The following is a 25,969-nucleotide window of genomic DNA, read 5'->3' as shown; positions in this document are numbered from 1 at the left end:
TAAGGTAGTTCCACCTGCTCTGCATCCTTGAGGTATGCGGTGTACCATCGCCCGAGGCTTTTGACAGGCTTCTCCAGGACAGTTGGTATTATCTCGTTTTTGATGCGAACCTTTCGTCAATGAGCCGGCCATTGATGATGGAAATACTGCAGGATTCGCTAGGTTTAATCTCCATTCGTGCCCATTTGATGTTTTCCTGGAGTTTATTCAGCAGGCGTTTGGTGCATGCTTTTGCTGTTGTTATTGTGGTCATGTCATCCATGTGCGCCCTGATTGGAGGAAGACGCAGCCCATTCTTCAAGCGTTCCCCTCCGACCACCCATCGTGATGCTCGAATAATGAGCTCAATTGCCATGGTGAAAACCAGAGGAGAAATGGTACAGCCTGCCATTATGCCTACCTCAAGGTGCTGCCAGGCGGTGGTGTTGTCCTGTGTTGTGACGCAGAACTGGAGGTCCTGGAAGTAAGCTTTTACCAGCTTTGTGATGACCTCTGGGACCTGGAAGAAGTTAAAAGCTGCCCAAAGAGTCTCATGGGGCATCGAACCAAAGGCATAAACACAGCTGTAATTTCTACATGGTGAAACCAAAATGTATAAAAATGGCCTTTATTGAAATCTGACAATGTGCACTTTAACCACTTGTGATTTTTTTTCGATTACAAATTTCAAATTGTGGAATACAGAGGTAAATAAATAAATGATGGGTCTTTGTCCCAAACATTATGGAGGGCACTGTGAATAGTCGGACAGTCAAACTAGAGTCAGTGGATGTTGTTTACCTAGATTTTCAGAAAGCCTTTGATAAGGTGCCATACGTCAGGCTGCTTAGGAAAATGAGAGCCCTTGGTATCAAAGGGCAGATACTCGCATGGATAGCAGGTTGGTTGGATGGCAGAAGACAAAGAATGGCAATAAAGGGGTTCACTTGCACCTCCTCCAACCTCATCTACAGTATCCGCAGTTCCAGGTGTCAATTTCTCTACATCGGCGAGACCAAACGCAGGCTCGGCAATCGCTTCGCTGAATACCTCTGCTCAATGCGTCTTAACCTACTTGGTCTCCCGGTGGCTCAGCACTTCAACTCCCCCTCCCTTTCCCAATCTGACCTTTTTGTCCTGGGCCTCCTCCATTGTCAGAGTGAGGGCCCAGCGCAAATTGGAGGAACAACACCTCGTATTCCGCTTGGGCAGTTTTCACCCCATCGGTATGAACTCTAACTTCAAATAGCCCTTGCTTTCCCTCTCTCTCCATCCCCTCCTCCTTCCCAGTTCTCCTACCAGTCTTACTGTCTCCGACTACATTCTATCTTTGTCCCGCCCCCTCCCCTACATCAGTCTGAAGAAGGGTCTCAACCCGAAATTTCACCCATTCCTTCTTACCAGAGATGCTGCCTGACCCGCTGAGTTACTCCAGCATTTTGTGTCCACCTGTACTCCTAAATCCGTCTGCTCTACAACACTACCCAGAGGCCTACCATTTACTGTGTCGGGTCTTGCCCTTGTTCGATGTCCCAAAGTGCAACACCTCACACTTCTCTGTATTAAATTCCATCAACCATTCCTCCGCCCACCTGGCCAATCGATGCAGATCCTGCTGCAATCGTTCACAACGATCTTCACTATCTGCAAAACCACTCACTTTTGCATCATCAGCAAAGTTGCTAATCTTGCCCTGTATGTTCTCATCCAAATCATTGATGTAGATGACAAACAGTAATGGGCCCAACACCGAACCCTGATGCATTCCACGAGTCACAGGCCTCCAGTCCGTGAAGCAACCTTCCACCATTACTTATTCAGCTATCTCTCCTTGGATCCCATGCGATCTAACCTACCAGAGCAGTTGAGATATTGGACCGTGAGTCACATGCTGCAGACTGCTGGGCTTATGACCTAGGCCTAACGGAGCCTGCACTGCCACTGAGCACAGTTGAGCAGGTTCATGATGAGCAGTTTTAACAGCAATGTCTATCAATCTTCCATTACCCTGTTGATTTGACTGCAGACTGATGAAGTGGTAAATGACTAGCGAAACTGCTTGCTGATCATTGTCAATCGTATATACCGGAAAGACTGATCCAGAGTAGAACATAGTAGACCAAATATAGCCCATAGTCTGTATACATTAGGACTGATCCAACCTAGCCAAATCTCCATTCTCCTGCTTTTAATCATCTGCAAATTGTTGGTGCCTGAGCTCTCGATGGCTTGGGTGCCGGTAACCTGATGGCTGCATCACCCATGGCTGTGGAAGGTGTATTCACCTCTGAGATGATCATTGGTCTTGTTCGGCGGAGAAGAGTGCTCACAATTTACTCCTTGGATGGATCATTCCTTTCACTCACCCCACTGCAGCTCCCAAAAGAGCTTTATCTCAAAATATATTGTAAGTATTATTCAGAATTGAGAGTTAATATGTCATCTGTGGTGAAGCTTTCGAATCTCTTCCTTCTGACGTTGACTGGGGCTGAGGATTGGCTGCTTTGGTATTGGAATTGGTCGATTTGTACCAAGATACAGTGAAAACATTGTATGCTTACTAGCTAGACAAATCATACCATACCCAAGTACAATCAAGACATACATGAGTACAACAGGTAGTGCGAAGAAACAAATAAGAGAAAAGGTCTGCTGATGCTGGCTGCGACTCATATACATCCCCTCGATGGGAACATCAGAACCCGCGATGGACTGGGCCGTGTTCACAGTCTTCTTCGCTCCTGGGTGTTCAAGTTGCAATCCAGCCTGTGTTGCAACAGGTCGATATGTTCTCTACTGTACATCTGTAGAAGATCAAGAGAGTCCTCTCTGACATACCGAATCCCCGCAATCTTTCAAGGAAGTCGAGGTGTTAATGGGCTTTCTTTAGGATTGCATCAATGTGCTGGGTCTAGAACAGATCCACAGAGATGTGCACATCCAGGAACGTGAAGTTGTTGACTCTCTCCACCACTGATCCATCGATGAAGACAGGATTGCGGATCCTCGACCTTCCTATTCTAAAATGAACAATCAATTCTTTGGTTTTACTGACATTGAGAGCAAGGTTCGAGCAAGAATCGAGAGCATCCTTACCAACTGCATCACAGTATGGTATGGCAACTGCTCTGTCTCCGACCGGAAGGCATTGCAGAGGGTGGTGAAAATTGCCCAACGCATCACCGGTTCCACGCTCCCCTCCATTGAGTCTGTCCAAAGCAAGCGCTGTCTGCGGAGGGCGCTCAGCATCGCCAAGGACTGCTCTCACCCCAACCATGGACTGTTTACCCTCCTACCATCCGGGAGGCGCTACAGGTCTCTCCGTTGCCGAACCAGCAGGTCGAGGAACAGCTTCTTTCCGGCGGCTGTCACTCTACTAAACAACGTACCTCGGTGACTGCCAATCCCCCCCCCCCCCCCCCCCCCCCCCCCCCCCCCCCCCCCCCCCCCCCCCCCCACCCCGGACACTTATTTTTTTTTTTTATTCAAATCGTTTGCTATGTCGCTCTTCAAGGGAGATGCTAAATGCATTTCGTTGTCTCTGTACTGTACACTGACAATGACAATTAAAATTGAATCTGAATCTGAATCTGAGGTTGTTGTTCTAGCACCATTCTACCAGACAATCGATCTCTCTCAGCATTACCCTTAAATTATACAATAACGGTGGGGTCTTGGCGAATTTAAAGATGGAGTTGGAACTGTGTCCGGTTACACAATCATGGATATAGAGTGAGTAGAGCAGGGAGATCACCGCAGTACCAATCCTTTAAACAGACGGGCAGCTTGTCAGTGACAGCTCTGATCTGTGCTGTTTCTTTATCCAAGTGGTTGAGGACTGCTATATGTGATCCGTCTCTGTCATGCAGCTGGCAAAATGTCACCACAATGGGGCACCATTTTTAAATGTTAGAGCATTATAGCGTCAGTAATAGAACAGATCCTAGAACATTACAGCCCCGGAACAGGCCTTTTGGTTCACAATGTCTGTATTAAACATAATATCAAGACCAACTAGATCATAAGACATAGCAGCAGAATTGGACCATTCGGCCCAACAAGTCTGCACTGACATGCGATCATAGCTGATCTATCTTTCCCTCTCAACCCCATTCTCCTGCCTTCTCCCTGTAACCTTTGACACTCTTACTCAGCCATGATCACATTGAATGGCGGTGCTGGCTCGAAGGGCCGAATGGCCTACTCCTGCACCTATTGTCTATTGTCTAATCAAGACCATATCAATCTCCACTTTAAAAACATGCAATGACTTTCCCTTCAAAGCCTTCCGTGGCACCGAATTCCACACATTCACCACCCTCTGGCTAAATAAATTATTCTTTATGCCCATTATAAAGTTACGTCCTTTTATTCTGAGGCTGTACCCTCTTGTCCTAGACTCTCTCACTAGTGGAAACATCTTCTCCACATCCACTCCCTTTCATTGTTCGGTTTCAATGAGATCCTCCCCCCCTCATCCTTCTAAACTCCAGTGAGGACAAGCCCAGCACCATCAGTCGCTCCTCATACATTAACCCAATCATCCGCGGGATCATTCTCATTAACCGCCTCTGGACCCTCTCCAACACCAGGACATACTTCTTAGATGTTTCTTTGCTTCTTTGCCCACTCTTGACTCTTTTTTATCTTTATATATCTGGAAAAACATTTGGTACCATTTTCTATATTATTTGCTAGCATACCTGTATATTTCATATTTTCTCCCCACATTGTTTTCTTATGGGCCTGTCCCACTCAGGCTATTTTTAGACGACTGCTGCGCATGTCATAGTCGTAGCAGGTTGCCGAAAAATCGGCGACTGGACCCCCCTTCGACATAAAATTTGAAATAGAATCATTACTTTAACAACGACAAATAAACCGAAGTCAGCACTGGCGACAACCTATGTCACCTGGCGACAACCTACGTTAACCTGGTGACAACTACGATAGCACCTACGTCAGGAGAAGTCAAGCTACGCTCATTGGCGTCAAACCCACTGTCGCCGACCATCTCCAAAAAGTTTTCAACATGTTGAAAATCCAGCGGCAACCAGAAAGACGCTATGACTCTTTGGGCGACTGAGGAGACTACTCACGACCATATAGGCGACACCCCGGCGACACCATGTGGCGACAGCCTAGTCACCTGTAGTCGCCTAAAAAATAGCCTGTGGGACAGGCCTTTTAGTTTAAAAGCTTCCCAATCCTCTAGCTTCCCACTCATCTTTGCCATATTATATGCCTTCTCATTTGCTTTTATGTTGTCTTTGACTTCCTTTGTCAGCCACTGTCTCCTCATTCTCCTTTTAGTATGTTTTTCCCACTTTGGGATGAAAAGATCCTGCGTCATAGAACATAGCACTACAGGATCGGGCCCTTCTACCAACAATGTTTGTGCTGAACATAATACCAAGTCAAACTGATGTCATCTGCCTATACATGATCCTTATCGTCAATTCTGAGCACTGCCATATGCCTATCTAAACGCCTTGTAAATGCAACTATCGTATCTGCCCATATATGTGTGTATATCTCGCACTGATCGGTTTGGATTGTTTATTAGCAAACATCTCCCCGATTACTGATTGAGAAGAAAATAGACACTTTTAAAACGGGAACTCTGTCGCATTCGACTATGTGTGCCAAAGTAGAACCTGGAAGTGAATGTAGACAATGTGTTGATGTATTGTCGATCTGCATTCAGTTTGTAGGAGCTGCCTTGTGAAATACCTGGAGGAGAACAACACATGTCCAACCTGCAGGATCGTCATTCACCAGAGTCACCCACTGCAGTACATAGGGTGAGTATTACACACACGCACACACACACATAACCTGCAGGGTTATCCACTGTAGTACATGGGGTGAGTATTACACATGCACACATGTAACAGGGTTACCCACTGTGTAGGAAGGAACTGCAGATGCTGGTTTACCAAAGATAGGCACAAAAAGCTGGAGTAACTCAGCAGGTCAGACAGCATCTCTGGAGAAAGGGAATAGGTGGCGTTTTGGGTCGAGACCCTTCTTCAGACTGAGAGTCAGGGGAAAGGAGAGATATAAACGGTGATGCAGAAGGATATAGAAGAAATGAATGAAAGAAATGCAAAAAAGTCATCTTGTTGAGCCTCATTGTATGTACTCGTTCTCACATTGGCCACATTTAACAATGACCTTTTTCTTTTATCATCATTACTTTTTTGCAAAACTGAGCTTGAGGCTCGGTTAGAAACTGGCAAGTATGCTGTTGTGGGAATTACTGAGACATGGCTGCAAGAGGACCAGGGTTGGGAACTGAATATTCAAGGGTATACCTCCTATCGAAAAGACAGACAGGTGGGCAGAGGGGGTGGGGTTGCCCTGTTGGTGAGGAATGAAATTCAGTCCTTTGCAAGGGGTGAAATTGAAACAGGAGATGTGGAGTCGGTATGGATAGAACTAAGGAATTGTAAGGGTAAAAAGACCCTAATGGGACAAATCTACAGGCCCCCTAGCAGTAGCCTGGACATAGGACACAAGTTGAATCACAAGTTAAAATTGGCATGTACTAAAAGTAATGCTGTGGTTGTTATGGGAGATTTCAACCTGCAGGTAGACTGGGAAAATCAGGTTGGTACTGGACCCCAAGAAAGGGACTTTGTAGAGTGCCTTCGTGATGGATTCTTAGAACAGCTTGTATTGGAGCCTACCAGAGAGAAGGCTATTCTGGATTTAATGTTATGTAATGAACCGGATTTGATAAAGGACCGCGAGGTTAATGAGCCATTAGGAGGCAGTGACCATAACATGGTCGGGTTTAAATACAATTGGAGAGGGAGAAGAGTAGATCGGAGGTGTCAGTGTTGCAGTTGAATAAAGGGGACAATCGGGCCATGAAGGAGGAGCTGGCCAAAGTTGACTGGAAAGATACACTAGCGGGGATGACAGTAGAACAAAAATAGCAGGTGTTTCTAGGAATAATACAGGATCAGTTCATTCCAAGGAGGAAGAAAGATTCCAAGGGGAGAAAGGGACGACCATGGCTGACAAGGGACGTCAGGGACAGTATAAAAATTAAAGCGAAGAAGTACAACGTAGCAAAGATGAGCGGGAAGCAAGAGGATTGGGTAATGTTTAAAGAACAACAGAAGATAACTAAAAGACAATACGGGGAGAAAAGATGAGGTACGAAGATAAGCTAGCCAAGAATATAAAGCAGGATAGTAAAAGCTTCTTTAGGTATGTGAAGAGGAAAAAATTAGTTAAGATCAAAGTTGGACCCTTGCAGGCCAAAAAAGGTGAATTTATTATGGGGAACAAGGAAATGGCAGATGAGTTGAACAGGTACTTTGGATCTGTCTTCACAAACAATCTTCCTGATATAATAGTGACCAGAGGATCTGGGGTGACCGAGGAACTGAACGAAATCCACAACAGGCAGGAAATGGTGTTGGATAGATTAATGGGCCTGAAGGCTGATAAATCCCCAGGGCCTGATGGTCTGCATCCCAGGGTACTTAAGGAAGTGGCTCTAGAAATCGTGGATGCATTGGTGATAATTTTCCAATGTTCTATAGAGTCAGGATCTGTTCCTGTGGATTGGAGGGTAGCTAATGTTATCCCACTTTTTAAGAAAGGCGGGAGAGAGAAAACAATAAAAGACCAGTTAGCCTGACATCGCTGGTGGGGAAGATGCTGGAGTCAATTATAAAAGATGAGATAGCCGAACATTTGGATGGCAGTAACAGGATCGGTCCGAGTCAGCATGGATTTTCGAAGGGGAAATCATGCTTGACTAATCTTCTGGATTTTTTTGAAGATGTAACTAGGAAAATGGACAAGGGAGAGCTAGTGGATGTAGTGTACCTGGACTTTCAGAAAGTATTTGATAAGGTCCCACATAGGAGATTAGTGGGTAATATTAGGGCACATGGTATTGGGGGTAGAGTGCTGACATGGATAGAGAAGTGGTTGGCAGACAGGATACAAAGTGTAGGGATTAACGGGTCCCTTTCAGAATGGCAGGCAGTGACTAGTGGGGTACCGCAAGGCTCAGTGCTGGGACCGCAGCTATTTACAATATACATCAATGATTTGGATGAAGGGATTCAAAGTAACATTAGCAAATTTGCAGATGACACAAAGCTGGGTGGCCGTGTGAACTGTGAGGAGGATGCTATGAGAATGCAGGGTGACTTGGACAGGTTGTGGGAGTGGTCAGATACATGGCAGATGAAGTTTAATGCAGATAAATGTGAGGTTATCCATTTTGGTAGCAAAAACAGGAAGGCTGATTACTATCTAAATGGCGGCAAGTTGGGAAAAGGGGAAGTACAACGGGATCTGGGGGTTCTTGTAAATCAGTCTATGAAAGTGAGCATGCGGGTACAGCAAGCAGTGAAGAAAGCGAATGGCTTGTTGGCCTTTAAGAGGGAGTTAGATGTGGCCCTTGTGGCTAAAGGGATCAGCGGGTATGGAGAGAAGGCAGGTACAGGATACTGAGTTGGATGATCAGCCATGATCATATTGAATGGCGGTGCTGGCTCGAAGGGCCGAATGGCCTACTCCTGCACCTATTGTCTATTGTCGACAGTAGGTTAGGATTATCAATCAGTTAAAGCAGTGTATAGAATTGCTGCTGTGAATGTCTGAATCTATATCATTAATACAAGCAGAAATATCTGCACTTAGCAAACCCACTCCCTCCTTCATGTTCCAGAACTCCGAAATGGACAGAGCTGCCACAGATTGAATGAATGTCGGTGCTTCCAAACAATTAGATTTATATAATAACCCTGTGTTAACTCACTCCCAAAACCAAGTCAGAAAGCATAGGTGAACGCTTTCAGCTTTTAAATACTTCTCATTTATTAATTACCCTTATTCTGACCCTCTGATGTCTACTTCTATGACTTGATTAATTTTGTATCATTGGCTCTTTTCTAATTGAATAATTGGGCTACGTTTTTAATTCCTGGGGATGTCCCTGGTTTAAGCGAACAAATCTTTTAAGATCTGGTTCAGTCCAAATGATGGTTTAATGAGTTGTTTCCCCTTGTGGAAAGCTGCTGTTTCATTGTCTAATTTCAGGAGCTGTGTGTGACCTGTGGCCAGCAGAGAGTGCTGCTTTGATCCCCTCGACATTCAGCATCATGAGCTAGGCTGGAGGTCAACGACAACGTTCATTCCACAATGTCACATCTATGAAGGGAGCTTTGGCCTCAAGGCTGGTGTGGAATGTGTGTCAAGCTGTGGTCCTGTGTGTTCAAGTGGACATTAATGCTCACACAGCATAATTCAAAGAAGGCCTGGGGAGTCCCCATTTAATCCATCACTCACATCTGACCCAGGGCCAGTTGGTGGTTGGCTACTCCGCAAACAGAATTTATGTACCTGCGAACAGGTACATGGATAGGAAAGGTTCAGAGGAATATGGGCCAAATGCAGCAGGTGGGACTGGTGGAGATGAGGCATCTTAGTCGGCATGGGCGAGTTGGGCTGAAGGGCCTGTTTCTGTTCTGTATGAATCTATAACTGCAAGTATTTTATTGGCCACGAGTCCTTTCTAAAAGTTTTGAAAAGCAAGATGTAAATGTACTCTTTGGTCTTTAATGATATAAATGGCAGTTAAGGTTTTGCATAGTGTGCCATATTGTGGTGCAGCCCAGTTGCAGTGACCTGCTCCTTACATCAGCGTTCCAGGGGGGAAAGCTTCACTCAGCCACCTGCTCAGCCCTGCCTAATTAATGTGAAGATTAGCCGAGAAAGATTCACAAAGCAGGTTTACTCGCCACTACTGTGGAGACAAACATCCTTTATGTAAATGGTGGGTTGGGTTGAGCCCGTTGTCAGCAGTTCAGGCAGCATCTGCAGAGGAAATAGGCAAGCTTTTAAATGTTGCCTGCCTCAACTACTTCCTCTGGCTAAAGATGGTACAGTTCAATACGTGGCAAAGAAGCTGGCTGGTTTAGGAAGAGGATTCAGATACATGGATCATTGGGCTCTCTTCCTGGGCAGAGATGACCTCATAGAGTCACACAATGTGGTGAACTCTGAGTCACACAGCGTGTAAACAGGCCCTTCAGCCCAACTTGCCCATACCGACCATATCCATATCCTCTAACCATGCACATGTCTAAATGCTTCTTAAACATTTTGATAGTACATGCCTCAACTACCTCCTCAGGCAGCTCGTTCCATATACCCACTTACCTTTGTGTGAAAACGTTACTCATCAGATTCCTATTAAATCTCCACCCCTCCCACCTTAAACCTACGTCCTCTGGTTCCCCTACTCTGTGTGTTTACCCGATCTATATCTCAAGATTTTGTACACCTCTAAGATCATCCCTCATCCTCTTGTGCTCCAAGGAATAGAGTCTTAGCCTGTTCAACCTCTCCCTATTGCTCAGGCCCTTGAATCTTGGAACATCCTTGCAAATCTTGTCAGTTTAAGTTTACATTTATTGTCACATGCACCAATTGGTGCAGTGAGATTTGAGTTACTATACAAATAAAAAGAACACAACACACGATAGAGTTTAACATGAACATCCCCACACAGCGGAATCAACGTTTCCCACTGTGTGGGAAGGCAATAAAGTTCAGTTATCTTCCTCCTTGTTCACCCGTGGTCGGGGCCTTTTGAGCCCTCCGCAGTCCTGATGTTCAGGCCCTCTCGCCGGGATGATCAGAACTCCGAGGTCGGAACGGAACAACATTCTCAGTGGCTTGGAGTTTCCGAATCGGCCACTTCTTACCGGAGACCGCGGCTCCCAAAGTCTACAGGCCAAGCTAGGCGGAGATTCAACACTGGCGGCCCTCGGCAAAGGGATCCCAGGACTCCGCGATGTTAATGTCAGCGCCGCACGCGGCTAGAAACTCCGCAACCACACCTCCACGATGTTAAAGCAGCAGGCCCAACACTCCGGAGCTTTAACATGGCGATCCCCAGTAAGGCATCGCCCGTTCCGCGATTGAAAATCAGTGCTGCGCAGCTGCTGAAGCTCTGGTCGGTCTACGTCAGAAAAGGCCGTGCCAATCCAGATGGTAGGCCGCAAGGGAGGGGGGGGGGGGGGGGGGGGGGGGGAGAGGAAGATGCGACTCGGAGAATAGATGCATCCTCGAGCAGGAAGTGACTGAGAAACAGTTTCCCCCTTTCCTGCTTGACGACATCTGCACCCTTTTCAGCTTTCTCTGCACCCTTTCCAGCTTGACAACATCTTTCTTATAACATTGGGACATGGCACGAGTATTGTGGAAGGAGGAAGCTGTTCCGAAGCAACTGCCCTCTGAGGCAGAGAATTCCACAGACCCACAACTCTCTGTGAGAAAAAGTGTTTCCTCGTCTCCGTTTTAAATGGCTTACCCCTTATTATTAAACTGTGGACCCTGGTTCTGGACTCCCCCAACATTGGGAACATGTTTCCTGCCTCTAGCGTGTCCAAACGCCAAACAATCTTATATGTTTCAATAAGATACCCTCTCATCCTTCTAAACCAGAGTGTACAAGCCCAGCTGCTCCATTCTCTCAGCATATGACAGTCCCGCCATCCCGGGAATTAACATTGTAAACCTATGCTGCACTCCCTCAATAGCAAGAATGTCCTTCCTCAAATTAGGGGACCAAAACTGCACACAATGCTCCAGGTGAACATCTTCTCCCAAGACCTCCCAACTTCTATGCTCAATACTCTGACTGATGAAGGCCAACGTACCGAAAGCCTTTTTGGCCATCCTATCTACCTGTGACGCACCTTTCAAGGAACTATGTGCCTGCACTCCTAAATCCCTCTGCTCTCCAACACTCCCCAGAGGCCTACCATTCACTGTAGGTCCTGCCCATGTTAGACTTTCAAAAATGCAACAGGTTACATTTCTCTGTATTAAATTCCATCAACCAATCCTCAGCCCACCTGGCCAATCGATCAAGATCCTGCTGCAATTTTTCACAACCATCTTCACTATCTAAAATACCACCTACTTTTGTATCACCTGCAAACTTTCTAATCATGCCTTCTACATTCTCATCCAAATCATTGATGTAGATGACAAACAGTAATGGGCTCAGCACTGAACCCTGAGGCACACAACTAGTGCCAGGACTCCAGTCTGAGAAGCAACCTTCCACCATCACCCTCTGCTTCCTTCCATGGAGCCAATTTTCTAGCCATTCACTATCTCTCCTGGATCCCATGTACAAGAAACATAGAAAATAGGTGCAGGAGAAGGCCATTCGGCCCTTCGAGCCAATATTCATTGTGATCATGGCTGATCGTCCCCAATCAATAACCCGTGCCTGCCTTCTCCCCATATCCCTTGATTCCACCGGCTCCTAGAGCTCTATCTTTCTCTTAAATCCATCCAGTGATTTGGCCTCCACTGCCTTCTGTGGCAGGGAATTCCACAAATTCACAACTCTCTGGGTGAAAAAGTTTTTTCTCACCTCAGTCCTATATGGCCTCCCCTTTATTCTAAGACTGTGGCCCCTGGTTCTGGACTTGCCCAACACTGGGAACATTTTTCCTGCATCTAGCCTGTCCAGCCCTTTTATAAGTTTCTATAAGATCGTAAAGCTTCTATAAGATCCTATAAGATACTCAACGGATCAACTGCTCCCTACAGGAGGGTGTTCCGTATCCTCCTCTCTGGTTTCTTCCATGTTCTCTGTATGATCACCTTGCAACCACATGACATTGATTGTTAATAGTTTTCCCCTTCCACCTATGCAAACACGCTTGCTGCTCAAAAACCTTCCCTGAATTTGTTTCTCCATTAGGTTACCCTCTAGTATGAGGCCTGATGCGTGCATCTTTTCCTGGCAAGCACGTTCATCCTTTTAAATGCTTCACTGACCCTATCCACTGCTATATCCTATGAATACTATGCATTGTGGAGCATCGAACATAGTTTGCATGGGCCAACCAATGTATGGTACATTTAGCGTATCTTCGCTACTTTTAATTCTACGCCTTCAAAAAAAGAAACCGGGAGTTTGGTTTGCATTTTGCCAAAACCTGTGGCACTGTATTTCGAATGCAAGCCAAACTTATCAATTTACTTCATTTCGACATATTTTCCAAGCAATACATATCCTCCTGTAAGCATTATTAATGCTTTCTTCTCGTTCATTGTGGAGGTCCTCCATAATAGTTGCCGCCACTCCCTGAATTCAACTAAGTTCCCAAATTCAGAAGCTGCACATCTGCTGCTGGTCAGAATCATCAATATCAATCAAAACGTATTTTTGCACTGATTATCAATGCACCTCGTTTTGATATTTTCTACTATTCTGAACTGCCATTCTTTAACCTCATACAATTTTCTATCCAGTCTCCCATAATATCACTTGCTCCAAAACTATGGAAGTTCTGGTCTTATTCATTAATTTTGTTATTATACCATTTCAAAAAACTTTTTAAAAATCGAGATATATTACACCATCACCAATGTCTACCTATCTATATGTTGCCTCTTCAAAGAATTCCACCCCCCCCACCCCAACATCCACCCTGCTTATTCATTATATCGTATGTTTTGTTACTTTCTCCTGTAATTGGAGGGACCGGTTACTCAGGTCTAAGCTGGAGAGGCAATGGGGGTGAGAACCAGAGCAGAGGTCAGCAGATGGAAGGAATGATTGGAAGTTAGAGGTTAGGACAAGTTTGTCTGAAAGAATGGACAGACAGGAAGAGGTGAAGGAATATGGTGAACCTAATGGGCTGAAGTGTGTACATTTCACTGCAAAGAATATCATGGATGATTCAGATAAGTTTAGAGCCTGGATCAATGTTTGGAACTACGATACAGTGGCCATCATAGAGACCTGATTGTGAGAGGGACAGGACTGGCAGCTCAACATTCCTGGGTTCCGATATTTCAGATGTTTAGTTTAGTGATATAGCACGGAAACAGGCCATTCAGCCCACCCAGTCCACACCAACCAACGATCCCTGCACCTTAGCACTGTCCCACACACACTAGAGGCAATTTTTCATTTATACAATTATACCAAGCCAATTAATCTACAAATCTGTACATCTTTAGAGTGTGTGAGGAAACCGAAGATCACGGAGAAAACCCACGCAGATCAAGGGGAGAACGTACAAATTCCATACAGACAAGCACCTGTAGCCAGGATGGAACCGGGGTCTTTGGCGCTGTAAGGCAGCAACTCTTCCGCTGCGCCACCATGCTGCCCTAGAGAGAGATAGAGAGGGATGGAGAAGTTGCACTAGTGATCAGGGAGACTGTCACAGCGGCACTCCTGGACGGTTTGTCCACTGAGGCAATGTAGGTAGAGCTCGAAAATAAAAAAGATGGCATCAATCACTCTGTTGTGATTGTACTATAGCAAACGGGAGATCAAGGAACAGATATGTAGGTGGATTATCGAAAGTCGTAAAAGCAACAGGGTTACCATTGTGGGTAACTTTAACTTCCCCAATGTCCATACAAATGAGGACAATATTGGTCACTTTGTGGACTGACAGAGCATTTATTTCCTGGAGGTGGATATTCAGATGCTAAAGCTCAAAATAAATTAAAGTTTAAAAAAGATTGCAGATGCTGGAAACCTGAAATAAAAGCAGGGAATGCTGGGACCAGTGACCAAGTCAGCAGCTTCTGGGTGGAACGAAACAGCAGTAATATTTCAGGTCAAGCATCGGCTCTGTTAGCCGTTGTCTTTCCACAGATGCTGCCTGACATGCTGAGTGTTTTCAGCATTTGCTGTTTTTATTTTAGAAATTCTCCATGTTATTGTGCACTGCATGGATGCACTGTAACAGGGTGTTCCTGTACTGTTCTGTGAAGATATTGAGAACATTTGTGGTGACCATCCCCTGGAACGAGGCAGTGATGGCATGGAACAGGCCCTACCACCCACCTCATCCAGCTTTCATTTTTTACACATATTCAACCCAAACCACCTTATTCTCCACACATTCCAATCAGCTCCCCTCCCCTCGCACCCATCCCAAATTCTAGTATTAATTTACAAACTAGTGGAACTTACACTAACCATCCTGTTAAACTACCGACTCACACCTGTTAACCTACTGACTTACACCATCCCATTAACCTACCGACCGCCGAACTTCAGGATGTGCTTGGAAACCAGAGCACTCAGAAGAAACCTCCAAGGTCACAGTAGAATGTGCAAATCCACACAGGAATCACAGGATTGAAGCCGGTTTGCTGGAGCTGTGAGGCAGCAGCACCACTAGCTGCGCCACTGTGCCACACACCCAAGTTACTCAAAATGCCAGTACTTAAAACTTTACATTCCGTAACTACAGCAAGATTAAATGACTGAAAGTAGAGCTTCAGACTGCAATCACACTAGCATATCACAGCAATATATGGATCATAGTCTCATTAATCATTGAATCTTTGGCAAAAAAATTAAACTGTTACTTTTGGTCATGCAATCATCGGGTCATAGTCATACAGTCACAACAGGCCCTTCGGCCTAACTTGCCCACACCGGCGACCATGCCCCATCGACACTAGTCCCATCTGCCTACGTTTGGCCCATATCCCTCTAAACCTTTCCTATCCATGTATCTGTCTAAATGATTTTTTAAACATTTTGATAGTACCTGCCTCAACTACCTCTGACATACCTACCACACTCCACATACCTACCACACTTTGTGTAAAAATCAGTTTCCTATTAAATATTTCTCCCCTCACCTTGAACCTATGTCCTCTGGTTCTTGGTTGCACACCACCGGTAAGAGACTGTTTACCCGATCCCCCTGATGATTTTATCCACCAAAATAAGATCACCCCTGATCCTCCTGTGTTCCAAGGAACTAGCCCTGCTCAAAATCTTAGCCTTCCCAAAACTGGGTGGTTTTGCAGATAGTAAAGAGGGTTGTGAAAAATTGCAGTAGGATCTTGATCAATTAGCCAAGTGGGCTGAGGAATGGTTGATGGAATTTAATACAGAGAAATGTGAGATGCTAGTGTATGGAGTGATCACTGGTCGATATGGACTCGGTGGGCCGAAGGGCCTGTTTCCACGCTGTATCTCTAAAGTCTAAAGTTTTCAATCTTCATCTCTAACACTTTCTTCACATGCCAAGAGTGCAGAGTGTTTGATTGTCAAAAGTACCGGAACAATGAAATTCATACCATATAACCATATAACAATTACAGCACGGAAACAGGCCATCTCGACTCTTCTAGTCCGTGCCGAACACATATTCTCCCCTAGTCCCATATACCTGCGCTCAGACCATAACCCTCCATTCCCTTCCCATCCATATAACTATCCAATTTATTTTTAAATGATAAAAACGAACCTGCCTCCACCACCTTCACTGGAAGCTCATTCCACACAGCTACCACTCTCTGAGTAAAGAAGTTCCCCCTCATGTTACCCCTAAACTTCAGTCCCTTAATTCTCAAGTCATGTCCCCTTGTTTGAATCTTCCCTACTCTCAGTGGGAAAAGCTTTTCCACGTCAACTCTGTCTATTCCTCTCATCATTTTAAAAACCTCTATCGTCCCCCCTTAACCATCTGCGCTCCAAAGAATAAAGCCCTAACTTGTTCAACCTTTCTCTGTAACTTAGTTGCTGAAACCCAGGCAACATTCTAGTAAATCTCCTCTGTACTCTCTCTATTTTGTTGACATCCTTCCTATAATTAGGCAACCAAAATTGTACACCATACTCCAGAATTGGCCTCACCAATGCCTTGTACAATTTTAACATTGTGGTTAAAGTTGGGATGTAACATTACCAGAAAAATACCTGCAGCATTTTAACGGGCACATAAAAACAATAACACACAGATAAATATATAATAATCAGTAATACAATAAATGGATAAACGTAATCAACACATTGTGAGCTGTTTCTGTGCTGTAATACTAAATCACCTATATCAATGATTTGGATGAGAACATACAGGGCAAGATTAGCAAGTTTGCTGGTGATACAAAAGTGGGCGGTTTTACAGATAGTGAAGATGGTTGTGAACATTTGCAAAAGGATCTTGATCGATTGGCCAGGTGGGCTGAGGAATGGTTGATGGAATTTAGTACAGAGAAATGTGAGGTGTTGCATTTTGGGAAGTCTAACATGGGCAAGACCTACACAGTGAATTCTAGGCCTCTGGGGAGAATGATCCTGGAGTGCAGGTGGGGTCGCAGGTGGATAAGGTGGTCAAAAACGCTTTTGCCACATTGGCCTTCATCAGCCAGAGTATTGGTATAGAAGTTGGTGAGGCCATACTTAGAGTATTGTGTTCAGTTCTGGGCACCGTGTTATAGAAAAGATGCAAGGGGTACTGAAACGATTTTTGTGGATGTTGCCAGGACTAGATGGTCTGAGCTACAGGGAAAGGTTGAATAGGCTGGGTCTCTATTCCTTGGAGCACAGGAGGGTGAGGGGTGATCTTATAGAGGTGTATAAGATCATGAGAGGAATAGATCGGGTATTTGCACAGTCTTGCCCAGAATAGGTGAATCGAGAACCAGAGGATATAGGTTCAAGGTTTCAGCACCTAAGTTACAGAGAAAGGTTGAACAAAGTTAGGTCTTTATTCTTTGGAGCGCAGAAGGTTAAGGGGGGACTTGATAGAGGTCTTTAGAGTTATGAGAGGGATAGACAGAGTTGACGTGGATAAGCTTTTTCCATTGAGAGTAGGGAAGATTCAAACAAGAGGACATGATTTGAGAATTAAGGGACAAAAGTTTAGGGGTAACATGAGGAGGAACTTCTTTACTTAAAGAGTGGTAGCTGTGTGGAATGAGCTTCCAGTAGAAGTGGTGGAGGCAGGTTCGATTTTATCATTTAAAAATAAATTGGGATAGCTATATGGACGGGAAAGGAATGGAGGGTTATGGTCTGAGTGCAGGTAGATGGGACTAGGTGAGAGTAAGTGTTCGGCACGGACTAGAAGGGCCGAGATGGCCTGTTTCCGTGCTGTAATTGTTATATGGTTATAAGGTGCAGGGGAAAAGATTGAATAGGAATCTGAGGGGTATGTTTTTCACACAAAGGGTGGTGGGTGTATGGAACAAGCTGCCAGAGGAGGTAGTTGAGGCTGGGACTATCCCAATATTTAAGAAGTGGTTAGACAGGTACATGGATAGGACAGGTTTGGAGGGATATGGACTAAATGCTGGCAGGTGGGACTAGTGTAGCTGGGACATGTTGGCCAGTGTGGGCACATGTTTCCATGCTGTATCACTCTATGACTCCATGCCTATAGACCTAATCTCTCCCTATAGCTGATGTTCTTGTGTCCTGGCAACATCTTAAATCTTCAACTCGTAGATCTTCTCTGCACTCTCTCCAGTTTAATGATAGCCTTCCTATTGCAGAATGACCAAAACTGCACACAACCTTACCAACATCTTGTACAACTATAACATAATGTTGCAACTTCAATACTTAATACCCTGACTGTTGAAGGCCAATATACCAAATGTCTTGACCACCCTATCTACCTGTGACATCACTGTCATTGAACCATTTACCTGCACTCCAAGATCCCTTTGCTATGCAACACTCCCCAAGGCCCTGCCATTCAATGTGAAGGTTCTACCTCATACTTATCTGCATTAAACTCCATTAACTCAGCCTACTTACCCAACAGATCCTATTGTAATTTTTGATAACCATCTTCACTGAGTACGATATCACCTTTTGTTCTTTCATTCTTATTTACTACAATTAACAGTACAACGTGGACTGCGGATGCCTCGTTGAAGCAGTTGCCCGTCTTGCTCTTTATCTGTAGCTGTACAGTTTTGTCACCTTTAATATTTTAGTCACCATTGTATCTGTTTCCATCGCAGCATAAAAACAATCCTCTAGATATCCCCCCTGGGTCTACCACCAATGTTCTCAAGTCTACATAGAGCAGCTTGTACTGGAACCTACCAGAGAGAAGGCAATTCTGGATTTAGTGTTGTCTAATGAACCAAGGGAACTCAAGGTAAATGAACCGCTAGGAGGTAGTGATCATAATATGATAAGTTTTAATCTGCAATTTGAGAGGGAGAAGATTAAATCAGTATTGTAAGTGTTGCAGTTGAATAAGGGAGACTATGAAGGCATGAGAGAGGAGCTGGCCATGGTCGATTGGAAAAGGACCCTAGCAGGACTGATGGTGGAACAGCAATGGCAGGAATTTCTGGGCATAATCCAGAAGATGCAGGATCATTTATCCCATAGAGGAAGAAAGATTCTAAGGGAGTAAGAGGCAACTGTCAAGAGTAGTTAGGGATGGAATAAAACTAAAAGAAAATGTGTATAACATAGCAAAGAATAGTGGGAAGCCAGAGGATTAGGAAACTTTCAAACAGAAGGTAACAAAAAGGGCAATACGGGGTGAAAAGATGAAGCACTAGAGTAAGCTGACCAAGAATATAAAGGCGGATAGTAAAAGCTTCTTTAGATATGTTAAGAGAAAAAGATTAGTAAAGACAAATGTGGGTCCCTTGAAAGCAGAAACAGGTGCAATTATTATGGGGAACAAGGAAATGGCAGAAGAGTTGAACAGGTACTTTGGTTCTGTCCACTAAGGAAAACACAAACAATCTCCCAGATGTAGTACAGAGGTCCCGCCATCTGGGAATTAACCTAGTGAACCTACACTGCACTCCCTCAATAGCAAGAATGTCCTTCCTCAAATTAGGAGACTAAAACTGCACACAGTATTCCAGGTGTGGTCTCACCAAGGCCGTGTGCCCTCTTTGCTCCTATACTCAACTCCTCTCGTTATGAAGACCAACATGTCATTAGCTTTCTTCACTGCCTGTTGTACCTGTATGCTTACTTTCAATGACTGATGAACAAGAACATCCAGGTCTCGTTGTACTTCCCTTTTTCCTAACCTGACACCATTCAGATAATAATCTGCCTTCAAAGTTCATAACCTCACATTTATCCACATTATACTGCATCTGCCCACTCACGCAACCTACCCAAGTCACCCTGCATTCTCATAGCATCCTCTTCACAGTTCACACTGCCACCGAGCTTTGTGTCATCTGCAAATTTGCTAATGTTACTTTTAATCCTTCATCTAAATCATTAATGTATATTGTAAATAGCTGCGGTCGCAGCACCGAGCCTTGCAGCACCCCACGAGTCACTGCCTGCCATTCTGAAAGGGACCTGTTAATCCCTACTCTTTGTTTCCTGTCTGCCAACCAATTTTCTATCCATGTCAATACCCTACCCCCAATATCATATGCTCTAATTTTGCCCACTAAACTCCTGTGTAGTCCAGGTACACTACATCCACTGGCTCTCCCTTGTCAATTTTACTTGTTACATCCTCAAAATATTCCGGAAGATTTGTCAGGCATGATTTCCCCTTCGTAAATCCATGCTGACTCGGACCGATCCTGTTACTGCTATCCAAATGCGCCGCTATTACATCTTTAACCGTATAACCATATAACAATTACAGCACGGAAACAGGCCATCTCGGCCCTACAAGTCCGTGCCGAACAACTTTTTTCCCTTAGTCCCACCTGCCTGCATTCATACCATAACCCTCCATTCCCTTCTCATCCATATGCCTATCCAATTTATTTTTAAATAATACCAACGAACCTGCCTCCACCACTTCCACTGGAAGCTCATTCCACACCGCTACCACTCTCTGAGTAAAGAAGTTCCCCCTCATGTTACCCCTAAACTTCTGTTCCTTAATTTTGAAGTCATGTCCTCTTGTTTGAATCTTCCCTATTCTCAAAGGGAAAAGCTGATCCACATCAACTCTGTCTATCCCTCTCATCATTTTAAAGACCTCTTATCAAGTCCCCCCTTAACCGTCTGCGCTCCAGAGAATAACGACCTAACTTATTCAACCTTTCTCTGTAACTTAGTTGTTGAAACCCAGGCAACATTCTAGTAAATCTCCTCTGTACTCTCTCTATTTTGTTGACATCCTTCCTATAATTGGCCGACCAAAATTGTACACCATACTCCAGATTTGGTGTCACCAATGCCTTGTACAATTTTAACATTACATCCCAGCTTCTATACTCAATGCTCTGATTTATAAAGGCTAGAATACGAAAAGCTTTCTTTACCACCCTATCTATATGAGATTCCACCTTCAAGGAACTATGCACGGTTATTCCCAGATCCCTCTGTTCAACTGTATTCTTCAATTCCCTACCATTTACCATGTACGTCCTATTTTGATTTGTCCTGCCAAGATGTAGCACCTCACACTTATCAGCATTAAACTCCATCTGCCATCTTTCAGCCCATTCTTCCAAATGGCCTAAATCACTCTGTAGACTTTGGAAATCCTCTTCATTATCCACAACACCCCCTATCTTGGTATCATCTGCATACTTACTAATCCAATTTACCACACCTTCATCCAGATCATTGATGTACATGACAAACAACAAAGGACCCAACACAGATCCCTGAGGCACCCCACTAGTCACCTGCCTCCAACCCGACAAACAACCATCCAACATTATCCTCTGGCTTCTCCCATTCAGCCACTGTTGAATCCATCTTGCAACTCCTGCATTTATACCCAACAGTTGAACTTTCTTAACCAACGTTCCATGAGAAACCTTGTCAAAGGCCTTACTAAAGTCCATATAGACAACATCCACTCCTTTACCCTCGTCAATTTCCCTAGTAACCTCTTCAAAAAATTCAAGAAGATTAGTCAAACATGACCTTCCAGGCACAAATCCATGCTGACTGTTCCTGTTTATCCAGATGCTTATATATATTATCTCTGAGTATCTTTTCCATTAATTTGCCCACCACTGAAGTCAAACTAACAGGCCTATAAATGCTAGGTTTACTGTTAGAACCCTTTTTAAACAATGGAACAACATGCGCAGTAGGCCATTCCTCGGGGACTATTCCCGTTTCTAATGACATTTGAAATATTTCTATCATAGCCCCGGGTATTTCTACACTAACTTCCCTCAATGTCCTAGGGAATATCCTGTCAGGACCTGGAGACTTATCCACTTTTATATTTTTTCAAAAGTGTCAGCATTTCTTTTACTTTGAAACTCATAATATCCATAGCTACTCTACTAGTGATCACTGGACCCGAAGTGCTCCCCAACGCATACCTCCGCCACCTGTCCCGTCTCATTTCCTAACAGGAGGTCCAACACTGCCCCTCCTCTAGTAGGTACCTCTATGTATTGTTGCAAAAAACTATCCTGCACACATTTTACAAACTCCAAACCATCCAGCCCATTTACCGAATGTGTTTCCCAGTCTATGTGTGGAAAGTTGAAATCTCCCACAATCACTACTTTGTGCTTACTACTAATTTTTGCTATCTCCTTACATATTTGCTCTTCCAATTCTCGATACCCATTTGATACACCCCTATAAGTGTTGCTACCCCTTTCCCACTTCTCAGTTCCACCCAAATAGCCTCCCTAGATGAGCCCTCCAATCTATCCTGCCAAAGCACTGCTGTAATATCTTCCCTGACTAGTAATGCAACACCTCCACCTCTTGCCCCTCCAATTCTATCACACCTGAAGCAACGAAATCCGGGAATATTTAGTTTCCAATCACAGCCCTCCTGCAACCATGTTTCACTGATCGCCACAACATCATACTTCCAGGTGTCTATCCAGACTCTAAGCTCATCCACCTTTCTTACAATGCTCCTAGCATTAAAATATGCACATTTAAGAAACCCCCCGTCTCTTATTCTCTGTTTATTTCCTTTTTTTCTTTCTCCTCTTGTGCCCGAGTGCTTCCCTTTTCTGCTTCCTGCCTCCCATTCTGTCTACTAGCTTTCTCTATTTGAGTCCCTCGCCCCAACCATTCTAGTTTAAAGTCTCCCCAGTAGCCTTTGCAAATTTCTCCGCCAGGATATTGCTCCCCCTCTTTAATAATCAACTCCAGCATCTTCCCCACCACCGATGCTAACTGATCTATAATTCCCTGCTTTCTCTCTCCCTTCTTTCTTGATGTTTCAAGTTGGGGCCCTTTTTCAGACTGATTATAGGGAGAGGGAAGAAAGCTGGAAGAAAGAAAGGGTAGGATTAAGCCAGGCAGGTAATAGGTTGGTACAGGTGAGAGTGGGAGCATTTGATAGGCAGATGGTTAGACAAAGGGACAAAGGCCAGAGAAGGTGTGAGCAAAAGGATTGGTGTTGCGCATTGTGAAGCTTGAGGAAGGAATATAGATGGAGGGGGAAGGAATAGGTGCCAGTCCAGGTGGGGCATAGGGTATGGGAGGAGCTTTGTGAGGAAAGAAAGGAGAGTGGGATTTGTAGTTGTCTAAAATTGGAGAATTCAGTTTTCATACAATTGGGTTGTAAGCTACCCCTGCGGGTATGAGGTGCTGTTCCTCCAGTTGGTGTATGGTCTCACTACTCTGGCAATGGAGGAGGCACAGCAAAAAATGGTCAGTGTTGGAATAAGAAGTGGAGATAAAAAGGTTAGCAACCGGGGGATCCAGCAGGCCTTGTTAGACTGAGTGCGTTTTCAGTGAAATAGTCGGCGAGTCCATGCATGGTCTCGCCCATGTAAAGGAGGCCTCATCCGGAAAACCGAATGCAGTAGACGAGGTTAGAGGAGGTGTACCATATAACCATATAACAATTACAGCACGGAAACAGGCCATCTCGACCCTTCTAGTCCGTGCCAAACATATAATCTCCCCATGTCCCATATACCTGCGCTCAGACCATAACCCTCCATTCCCTTCCCATCCATATAACTATAATATTTATTTTTAAATGATAAAAACGAACCTGCCTCCACCACCTTCACTGGAAGCTCATTCCACACAGCTACCACTCTCTGAGTAAAGAAGTTCCCCCTCATGTTACCCCTAAACTTCAGTCCCTTAATTCTCATGTCATGCCCCCTTGTTTGAATCTTCCCTACTCAGTGGGAAAAGCTTTTCCACGTCAACTCTGTCTATCCCTCTCATCATTTTAAAAACCTCTATCAAGTCCCCCCTTAACCTTCTGCGCTCCAAAGAATAAAGCCCTAACTTGTTCAACCTTTCTCTGTAACTTAGTTGCTGAAACCCAGGTAACATTCTAGTAAATCTCCTCTGTACTCTCTCTATTTTGTTGACATCCTTCCTATAATTAGGTGACCAAAATTGTACACCATACTCCAGAATTGGCCTCACCAATGCCTTGTACAATTTTAACATTACATCCCAACTTCTATACTCAATGCTCTGATTTATAAAGGCCAGCACACCAAAAGCTTTCTTTACCACCCTATCTACATGAGATTCCACTTTCAGGGAACTGTGCACAGTTATTCCCAGATCCCTCTGTTCACCTACATTCTTCAATTCCCTACCATTTACCATGTACGTCCTATTTTGATTTGTCTTGCCAAGATGTAGCACCTCACACTTATCAGCATTAAACTCCATCTGCCATCTTTCAGCCCACTCTTCCAACTGGCATAAATCTCTCTGTAGACTTTGAAACTCTACTTCATTACCCGCAACCCCACCTATCTTAGTATCATCTGCATACTTACTAATCCAATTTACCACACCATCATCCAGATCATTGATGTACATGACAAACAACTGTGGACCCAACACAGATCCCTGTGGCACCCCACTCGTCACTGGCCTCCAACCTGACAAACAACCATCCACCATTACTCTCTGGCATCTCCCATTCAGCCACTGTTGAATCCATCTTGCTACTCCACCATTAATACCCAACCATTGAACCTTCTTAACCAACCTTCAATGAGGAACCTTGTCAAAGGCCTTACTGAAGTCCATATACACAACATCCACTGCGTTACCCTCATCAATTTCCCGAGTAACATCTTCAAAAAATTCAAGAAGATTAGTTAAACAAGACCTTCCAGGCACAAATCCATGTTGACTGTTCCTAATCAGACCCTGTTTATAATTGCTAGGTTTACTCTTAGACCCCTTTTTAAACAATGGAACAACATGCGCAGTACGCCAATCCTCCGGCACTATTCCCGTTTCTAATGACATTTGAAATATTTCTGCCATAGCCCCTGCTATTTCTACACTAACTTCCCTCAATGTCCTAGGGAATATCCTGTCCGGACCTGGAGACTTATCCACTTTTATATTTTTCAAAAGTGTCAGTACTTCCTCTTCTTTGATCCTCATAGTTTCCATAGCTACTCTACTTGTTTCCCTTACCTCACATAATTCAATATCTTTCTCCTTGGTGAATACCGAAGAAAAGAAACTGTTCAATATCTCCCCCATCTCTTTTGGCTCTGCAGATAGTTGTCCACTCTGACTCTCTAATGGACCAATTTTATCCCTCGTTATCCTTTTGCTATTAATATAGCGGTAGAAACCCTTCGGATTTACTTTTACCTTACTTGCCAAAGCAACCTCATATCTTCTTTTAGCTTTTCTAATTTCTTTCTTAAGATTCTTTTTACATTCTTTATACTCCTCAAGCACCTCATTTACTCCATGCTGCCTATAATTATTGTAGATCTCCCTCTTTTTCCGAACCGAGTGTCCAATTTCCCTTGAAAACCATGGCTCTTTACAATTTTTACGATTTCCTTTCAACCGAACAGGGACATAAAGATTCTGTACTCTGGATAGACACATTTTTAATAATTATTTAATAAATAATTTTAAATTTCACCTTTAAATGTACTCCATTTCTCTTCCACATCTTTCCCATAAAACAAACTGTCCCAATTTACTCCTTTTAAATCCTTTCGCATCTCCTCAAAGTTAGCCTTTCTCCAATCAAAAATCTCAACCCTAGGTCCAGTTTTGTCCCTCTCCATAATTATATTGAATTATGGTGTCCTTCCAGGTGAACAGAGGTGTACGTGAACCTCTGTTCACCTGGAAGGACTGCTGGGGTCCCAGGGAGGAGGTAAGCGGTTGCAGGGCAAAGTACCTGTGATGGAGATGGTTTGGGTGGGAAGGGATAAGTGAAGGGATAAACGCCTCCGTTGCCATGCGGTGAGAACGGAGAGGTTGAGAAGGAGTTTCTTCCCAGAGGCAATTCGGACTGTAAACGCCTATCTC

The 25,969-nt window shown here is 44.3% G+C and overlaps 1 protein-coding gene across 1 annotated transcript in view; it reads left to right on the top strand.

Moving 5' to 3' along the window:
- Positions 1-25,969, top strand: part of LOC129702119 (polycomb group RING finger protein 3) — a 138,028-nt gene that overhangs the window by 56,824 nt on the left and 55,235 nt on the right. Inside the window, exon 4 of the mRNA XM_055643700.1 lies at positions 5,687-5,783. Coding sequence (XP_055499675.1) covers positions 5,687-5,783 — 97 coding nt within the window. The remainder of the gene's footprint in view (positions 1-5,686; positions 5,784-25,969) is intronic.

Source organism: Leucoraja erinacea, chromosome 1 (genome assembly GCF_028641065.1).
Source record: "Leucoraja erinacea ecotype New England chromosome 1, Leri_hhj_1, whole genome shotgun sequence".
Classification (NCBI taxonomy): Eukaryota; Metazoa; Chordata; class Chondrichthyes; order Rajiformes; family Rajidae; genus Leucoraja; species Leucoraja erinaceus.
The sequence above is the reverse complement of the archived record's forward strand: the minus strand, read 5'-3'. Positions and strand labels throughout refer to the sequence as shown.